Below are 9037 nucleotides of genomic sequence, written 5' to 3'. Positions count from 1 at the left end.
GATGCCGCCAGGGGCCTTGCCGCTCCCGCCTCCCGCGAGCGACGCACCCGCCCCGCCCCCCGAGCTCCACCGGGCTCCACTCACTCGCCACAAGCCCAGGGCCAACGCCGGCCCGCCGCCGCCGCCGCCGCCGCCGCCGCCGCCGCCTGGGCCCGCAGCACTGCCGGGCTCCGGGGCGAGGGCTGCGGTCACCGCGCACCGCGCTCCCGCACGCCTGCCCCCGACTGCAGAGCAAGCAGCTCCTGCGGCCCCAGGCACAGTGATCCCTGCTCACCTTCCCTGCCTGGGAGGCGCGTGGGCGGGCGGGGACCCCTCCCCTGCCTTTACACTCACATACTTTCACCAGACATTCATTCAGAGTTTAAACAATCCATTCAATTCCTAACAACTTCCCAGTTTCTGAGGGAGCTCTAAAGCCTCCCGCAATCTCCTTGAAATGATCAATCACAATACCCAAAGGAGCAGTCTGAGTCCATTCCATAACGTCTGTCTGTCAGGGCCAGCCTGACAGGGTTGAGCCGGGCTGAGGCAGGGAGGTGGGAATTGAGAAAAGAAAGAAAGACAGGAAAGCGGGATCGGGAGGACCCCAGTTCTCTCGATGAACTGAAGCAACTTTATTAGCCACACAATACTATTTATACATAACACACTGAATAGGAGGTCTATCAAGAGGAATGTATTCTTTGTTCCTCTTAATCTCTAAGGGAAGGACACAGCAGAAGGACAAGTTCTCAGTACAGCATATCTCAGTAAATAGTTACAGACTTCTTGGTAAGCTATGAAAGGCTGTTCTCATTCTACAAATGTTGCTCTTATTCTACTGATAAACGCCATCCAAACAAGTCTGGGAAAACTGTGTGGGTAAGGGTCCCAGTCTTGCTAGCCCCTACAGGTGCAAGGACCTTGCCAGCTTACATCTGGTCCCCAACAGATCCCCCTTCTTTCTTTTTTAGGCGAAGTTTATGTAGTTCTATTTGTAGGGATCGGATGCTAGATCCGATGGTTCGGAAGCAGACTGGAAGTAAACAGAGAATAACGAGAGCAAGGATAACAACAGTTAATAGAGACCAAATAAAAGACTGTAATCCATGAAAGGACATAAGGCTTTGAATTTCATTAAAAATATTCTGTGCTACTTCACTAGGAGGCAATAGAGCAGAACCTGCATCATTAATAGCTTGAATCTCTCCATGTAATCTACTGATATCTAAAGTAAAGTTAGTCTGATCCCAAACTCCTAACAGGTGGTTGCGAACTCGATCCCAATGCCACATAGTACCATTATATATCTTAGGGGTGACACAAATCCAATCAAACTCAGCATGACACCGAAGGGTAGAACGCACTTTCAAGCTGTGCATTTGATTTCCTATAAGGAGCACAGCTTCTTCTAGTGCATTGAGCCTTTGTTCTATTTTCTTATCTATGAGCTCTTGAGCTCCTAAGGCATCCGAAACGTTCTTCGCCAAGCCATCCACAAAATGAGCTGTGTGTATTTCTTGGGTTAAAGCTATGGCCGCAGAAGTGGCAGTAGCAATGAGGGAGACTAGAGCCACGAGGCCAGCAATAAGCATTCCGATGAACCTCTTAGGGCGGCTTAGCAATTCATTCAGTTCCCTTAATACCTGGGAACCTGTATCCCTGTACCAAGGTCCAGTAATATTAACTGGGAGCATGACAAAGGAAGGCTGATGTAATACAACCACCGCATAACCAAAGTTGTATCTAGACAAACAGTTAGACAAGTTGCAATGAGTACAAGAAATTGTATACAAGTTGCCCTTAAGTACAATATCTACAATTCCAATAGGGAGAAGGTAAGGAGGAGGTACACAAGCAGTAAGACCTGTGATTACTGTAAGGTTATCATGATGCAGAGAAATGCTACCTAAAGCGGCCATAAGCTTAAATATTTCTAACTGTACTCCTCCCCGCTTGGTGGTGAGGATCTCTTCTACCCAGCCTCCAGGGGTCTCTCTAGCCTTAAAACTACTTCTGCTAGATAGCGGGTTGGGATAGGACCAGTCAAGTAACTGAAAGGAATTGTTAATGGGAGTATGTACCACAGCCAACTCATGACGGCAACGCCGCCAAGGTGGATACTTCAGAAATAGTCTGTATTCATTATACACACATGGAGGCAATTTGGGCGGGACACCCTGAGAGACAGTATGGGTGATGTCAGGCAGGCCATATATAGTAAGGAACCATTCTCGTCGGATCCACCCCTCATACTCTTCAGGATCTCCACCTCTGCTAATGCCATGGGTATACCTTGGTGAAGGTTCTACAGTAAGACAGTTATTCCAATATTTAATGGCTGTAAAACATATGGGGACCCTGGTTGACCTTCCCTCATATCTATAATCTTCTACCCATTGAGGAGTAAGAAAATCTGCACTTGATTGGCCCATGATATCTGTATCATTAACAAAAACAGGAACGCTGGGGTCATCCCAAGTAACGGCCCTGAGAAAGGGCGGATCTGGAATGTATGCCCAGTATGGAGTCTGAGCATCACAGACCTGAACAGCCAAAATTGACAGCATGGCTAGAAACAAAGTCTTAGCAGTTTGTTGTGCTCCTTGGCGAACGACCATGGCCTCGGCCTTTGTTGTCAGCTTCTTCAACTGTTCCCAAGTTGGTGGAGATGTCCTCCGAGTCATCTGTGATCTCTGTGGCAGCGGTGGTGGCATGGGCGCTAGTGGACCGACTCGTAGCCTCTTGAATGGTGGAGTGAGTTCTTGTTCCACTTCATTCTCTATCTCTGGATTGTTTTTTCTCTTGTCTTCATGGCTGGAGCATTCCTGATAATTCTCTTCTGTTGCAGGAATCCACATGGTCTTGGAGTTGTTTTCTGAAAATATACAAACGTATTCTCGACCAAAGGTTAATAAAGGAATCATATCTATAATTTAGACTTGGGATTCTTTTAATTTTTGTCCAAACGATTTTCCTTTGGCTTATTTGACACCATATGTGTTTTTTATGGGTGTCTTGCTGTTAGCATTACAAATAAAAAAATTTTTCTAGATGTAAATTAGTTACAGGATATTTTTCCTTACATGGTATTTTTCCACTATCTTTCCACTATCCTCCTCCTTTTTTTAAAAAAAAAAAAAATTTGATTATTAGGAGGCTTTTGGAAATTATATAATGCAGTCTAGATAACTTTAAATTTTAATTTTTTGTACAAAAATATGACTGCTTTAGGTTTATTGTATGTTAAGCAATTTTTCCATGAAATGATAATTTTGGTTAATACTTCTTGAGCTAGTTTTAATTAATCTGAAAACATGACTATTATTTTACTGTCAAATTTAATACTTTAATAACAATCTTAGTTTATACTGTAAATATTAATGGAAAGGATTATTTTGTATCCTTGAGAAGGCCCTGAGCATTCCTGGTGTTAAGCTGGATTTAGATATAGGGTAGTTGCTGTTAGCCAAGTCTCTGTTATCTGGGTTCCGATTTCGGCTGGACTAAGTCTCTTTCTGTTATCTAGGTCCCGATCTGAGCTGGGCATGGGAAGCGCAGCAGCCATGGGGGCAGGAGACTCCCTCAGAAGGGGCGAGTGTTCAAGCCCCTGCATAGTTGGGGGGGTGAGGATCTCTGCCCCACCTCTGTTGACCCCCAAGTTCTCCCCTGAGGCCCCCTGCGACTGTGCCTGTCTTAGGTCGCCCCTCCCAGAGGGGTCTTACCCGTCATTGACTAACCAGCCATCTTCTGGGGCCAAACAGGGTGATGTGAGGTTTAGTTCTGTCTCCTTGGTAGTGTATGCCCCTGTGGCCTCCATGCCCAGTAACTGCCTTGGGATCCCCTCGCCTGCTGGCAGGGCCCTGGCATTGATCATGGGGAACCCAGGTTTGTTCTCCAGAGAGGGCCCAGCTTACGCCATTGGGCAAGATACAGATCCATGGTACCAGCCACCATGAGGCTTTAACCTCAGTATGAACAGAGAGCTTAGGTAACAGTTGAAGAGGGACGGACCCCTTTGATAAAAAAGTCAATGGAGGTTAATATAGAATGCTCAAGTGCCTTCCCAGGGGGCCTTCCACACAGTGAAAGGGATAAAATCCTTTCATGTTCTTATTAAATTGCTGCCAAACAATTAGTTTGTAAGCTTGTTTGGAATAAATGTTAATATGCTGTTGTAAAATATTAAAAATTATTAATGAGCTTTTGTTATTTTAAAATATATCTTAAAATTCTACTGTTGTATTTTAAGAAATATTAAATAAGATAACTTGTTTTTCCCTTTCTCAGAGGTAAAAACTTAAAATATATATTTATTAATATTTATTTGATAAAGCTTTCTATGTGATTTCAAGTATATTAAATTGCCTTTATTAAAAAATCCTTTAAGAAGAGAAAATAAACTTCTGAAAACATTTCAGGGCCCATGAAATGTCCTAAAGTCATTCCTTGATTATAGTTTTAAAATCTAACTTAAAAGACTATTAAATATATATGTGTATATATAATTTAAAGATTATATACCTTTTATAATTATTAAAAGATATCAATTAAATTAAAACTGATCTTTGTATTTAAAATTTTTGGTTGGGATAACAATTTATCCTCTTTTTTCAATTAGACAAATGTTGAAATTTTATTATAATTATATGATTTCTCCTAGTTTATTTAACTAGAACTATAAACTCTTAGCTGGCAAGTTAAACATTCAGCATTTCTCAATCAGTAACATTTTTAAGAGTAAACTTCAAAAATACAAGACATAATCAATAGATTTAATTCTGTCCTCTAGATTTTTCGTGAGGGAAATTTAGATTAATATTTTAGCATTTTGTTATTTCAGAATATCTAGTTCAATTTAGCTAACTCCTAAGCCTGGGGTGCCATTGACTGAAAACAGGTAACCATTAAAATGCAAATTAGTTACATTCTTTCTACTAAGGATGGGAAACTGAGAAGCAAACCTCTCTTTAAAAGTTGTCACTGGCAGGAAATTTTTGGCCTACCTGCTCTGTTGGGGGAAGGGAGGCTAGCCCTTCCTCTATTAGAAATTGCTTTGGGAAGCCAGCCTTAATTAAAGGGTGTAGCTGTCTTTTACCTGGGCTACTTAGATTTTTATAATTAATATATTTCAATAATTCTTGAGATTTAAATCTAATTTATTATTTTAAGGCATATTCTTTAGCAAATTTTTGTAACAGAGACAATTTTACTGAATTTCCTTTTTGGCCTTGAAGTTAACTTTTTAATATTCTTTATTAGTATTTAAAAACTGTTCTTTATTATGGAAATGCCAATCCTGCTGCTAGAATCTAGCCTGCATCTTTTTTCTTTTGGGTTAAATTTTGCTATTTTTGTTAGGAAATAATCAGTCTTGGGTTTTATTTTGTATATTTGCAAAGAGATTTCAGCTTAGAACTCTATCTAAATGTCCAAAATCGGACAACGGGCGCCTTAGTTCCAAGCTAGTTTTCTCTTTACACGTGTACAGAAATCCCAGACGTATTTTTAAATTTCAGATCCGGTGGCATTTGCTGTAGCTGTATCAGAAATGCAAGGAAATCATCATTTCTTCTCTATGTGGGAGGTTTTAAATCTAATGATATTTTGTTTATTTTAATAAGCAATGGCAGCACCCAGGGCAGATAGAATGTCTCATCTCTATGGATCCAAGGTCCAGCCCGGTACTTCCGGGGGTTGCTCGGAATAGCTCTTGTATCTATTTTGCTCTCTGGGGCAGGCTGGATGCTGTGCAGCCTGCTGGCCTTGAGACGGCATAGAGACAGGAGAGTAAATAGACAATGCCCCTGTTATTTGCCATGGCTGGGCTGGCCCCTTTTGGTAGTTTCCCGACTGGTGTTGAGGCAAAGAATTTCCCTGGATATCTGTCTTAGATTTACACTCATTTGCCCAATGTTTTCCTTTTTTACATTTAGGGCATAGTCCAGGTTGTTTGGGACCTCTGCCATTTCCTGTATTAATCCCTTTATTAGAAGGACACTGTCTTGCTATGTGTCCTGTTCCTCCACAAGTGTAGCACTTGTATGTTGGACTTTTCCCTGTGCTAAATTGTTGCTGAAGAATTCCTTCAATGGTGGTTCCCTTTAATGCAGCTGCAATGGCAACTCCTTGTATATATGAGGGACCAATATCTGCACAAATGCAGATATAATCTGAGAGAGTCCCCTGTCTTTGATAGGGCCGCAGTGCAGCTTGACAGGCAGTGTTGGCGTTTTCATATGCCAACTGTTTAACTATTAACATGCCAGCCTCTCCATCCACCACTACTCGGCCAACAGCCTGTAATAGCCGAGAGACAAAATCCTGATACTTTTCATCTGGCCCTTGAATAATTTTTGAGAGCTCCTCTGTTTTCTGACCAGAGGTGGGCAGCTTTTTCCAGGCTCTAATCCCAGCTCCATTAATCTGTCCATAAGCTTCCTGGGGGTATTGAATTTGATTATGGGTATCAGCATAGACTCCTTCACCTACCAGCATTTCATAAGAAATATTAATCTGGGCAGCTCGATTACGAGAAGCTTGCTCCTTAGCCTTTTCATCATATTCTGATTTCCACAAGAGATAATCCCCTCCTGATAAACAAGCCTTGGCAATAGCTCTCCAATCATTAGGTGGGAGAGCCTCTGAGGCTATAGTTTCCAAGATGGTTAAAGTATAAGGGGAAGTGGGCCCATACTGAGCACAGGCTGTTTTTAACTCTTTTAAGGTTTTAAAAGGAAGCGGTTCATAAGCATGCTCACGCTGTCCCGTATGAGGGTTCACCTGTTCCATAACAGGGAAGGCATGAATGCCCAATTCCTCACCACACTTTCGTGCTTCCTGCAAAGCCATCTGGAGAGGGGAGAGTGGAACTGGTGCTGCACAAGGCAGCGGAGAGCTGCGGGAACGGCCCCCGCGGCTTCTCTTTTTCTTGCCAAGAAGCTTTAATTTTTCTAAAAAGCATTCCAACACATCCTCTATATCACTGCCCTCTTCAGTTCCAGCAGAAAAATATTCTTGCTCCTCTTTTGCCTGAACAATACCTGTATTATCATTATGACAAAGAGCAGTAGCTTCCTCAAAATCCCCCTCATCTTGAGGAGTTAAATTGCCTTTAAAAGTTACATTATTTCTTTTTAATATACTGTCTTTTTTAGACCCCTGTTTTGTGCTATCACACTGCTTCTCCTTTTTTTCTGGCTTAAGAGACGGTTGATTATGGTCATGCCTGGGATCTAAACAATCCCGTATTAAATTCCATAAGGAAAATGCATCAACCGGGGTCTTACTTGGCCCAAGGGCTTTATAATGATCACGCATTTGTTCTCCAACTTTCTGCCACGTTTCTAAGTTAACGGTTCCTTCCTCAGGAAACCAAGGGCAGACCTCCTGAATGAATTTTAAAAAATTTTCTACTTGCTTGTCATTAACCTTAGTTCCTCTACTATTAAGCATAGACTTTAACATTTGCCCATAAAGGGCATTTTCTCTAGATTCTAACTGTCCCATGCTTTACTCCCGACTAGCAAAAAATTGCTCCTCCCTTACCTTAACGAGTGCACTCTTTATCCGGAGGAGTTCCTCACCGTCGTCTCTCCAAGCCCGACGGAGTTCCTCACCGTCTTTTTCCCAGTTCCTCAGTCCCGTATCTCGGGCGCCAGATCTGTCAGGGCCAGCCTGACAGGGTTGAGCCGGGCTGAGGCAGGGAGGTGGGAATTGAGAAAAGAAAGAAAGACAGGAAAGCGGGATCGGGAGGACCCCAGTTCTCTCGATGAACTGAAGCAACTTTATTAGCCACACAATACTATTTATACATAACACACTGAATAGGAGGTCTATCAAGAGGAATGTATTCTTTGTTCCTCTTAATCTCTAAGGGAAGGACACAGCAGAAGGACAAGTTCTCAGTACAGCATATCTCAGTAAATAGTTACAGACTTCTTGGTAAGCTATGAAAGGCTGTTCTCATTCTACAAATGTTGCTCTTATTCTACTGATAAATGCCATCCAAACAAGTCTGGGAAAACTGTGTGGGTAAGGGTCCCAGTCTTGCTAGCCCCTACAGGTGCAAGGACCTTGCCAGCTTACATCTGGTCCCCAACATCCGTCCAGTAAGTCCACAAAACAAAACCGAAAAAACACAAACATAAACAACAAACGGGCCCGAAAATACAGTCTTCCATGGAAGCAACTAGACGATGGCATTACGCCAAACCCGGCGGGAGCTACCCGCCTCGTCTCAAATCCGCGAGAGGAATACACATCTCTCATGAGAGGAATACACATCTCTCATATCCGTGAGGAGAATACACATTCCTCGTGGGGAGCAGAACGTCTTCTAACTCTCCCCCACCTGTGGTCGTTCATGGGCGCGTCCGCCCTAGACCCCTCAGGCAAAGATTCCAGAAGTGAGCTCATACAGGACAGAATACACAACATACAGACACTTACCGCGGCCAAGCAGACTCTACGAATTGAGGATCCCTGCATGGTCTTGGGAATCCCGGATGAGCCCCCAAATGTTGTGCCCAGATTTCAAGATTCCCAAGAAACCACATCAGGGAGCCAGCCAATCCAATGCAAAAGCATAAGAATCTGTATTTCAAGCTAGCTTGAGCTCTCCATCCACCAGACTCACCGACACATCGGCTAGCCAAGTGGCCAAGAGAGCGAACCCCGCCCAGAGACCGGTTATATGGGGGGGGTCGGAGTAAGGGGAGGAGAAAGGACTGTGCTCTGCCGATTGGCCAGGCGCAAGCCAGGTCCTGTTACACAGGATGTGGTCATATCTATGGCGCGCACTTCCCTTAATTGTCATTGGTTAGTTTAAAATCCCGGGCGTGGCCAGCAGAGGCCTGGGCTTCCGGGAAGAAGGCCGCACGTGGCCCCAACATGGAGGATACAGGCAAGATGGAGGGCATAGCCCTTGCCCTTTCAATTATCTACCCTGGCACTGCACACCAAGTGCAGAACTTCAGGCTGCCTTTCTGGGCACAGCCTCCCATGGCTGTGGACTTAGATCTAGAGTCTCCCGCTGTCAGCAGCCCTGTGGACCCCT

At 43.6% G+C, this 9037-nt stretch overlaps 1 protein-coding gene across 1 annotated transcript; it reads right to left on the bottom strand.

Annotated features, from left to right (window-relative positions):
* Window positions 1–518: 518 nt before the first annotated feature.
* On the bottom strand, window positions 519–7614 carry LOC139005120 (endogenous retrovirus group K member 6 Env polyprotein-like). Its single transcript, XM_070407497.1, has 2 exons — window positions 7528–7614; window positions 519–2857 (listed from the first exon to the last, which is right to left on the bottom strand). Exon 2 carries the CDS (start codon window positions 2838–2840, stop codon window positions 912–914), a length of 1929 nt encoding a protein of 642 aa, XP_070263598.1. The 5' UTR covers window positions 2841–2857; window positions 7528–7614; the 3' UTR covers window positions 519–911.
* Between the last annotated feature and the right edge of the window lie 1423 nt (window positions 7615–9037).

Source organism: Myotis yumanensis, unplaced genomic scaffold (genome assembly GCF_028538775.1).
Source record: "Myotis yumanensis isolate MYYU_CA2020_CCGP unplaced genomic scaffold, mMyoYum1.0.hap1 SCAF_3, whole genome shotgun sequence".
NCBI lineage: Eukaryota > Metazoa > Chordata > Mammalia > Chiroptera > Vespertilionidae > Myotis > Myotis yumanensis.
Note: the sequence above shows the minus strand (reverse complement) of the source record. Positions and strands in the feature narration are given on the sequence as shown.

What these genes read in the sequence shown, in the direction of transcription:
- LOC139005120 (XM_070407497.1), bottom strand. Translation starts at nt 2,840, where the DNA reads ATGTGGATTCCTGCAACAGAAGAGAATTATCAGGAATGCTCCAGCCAT.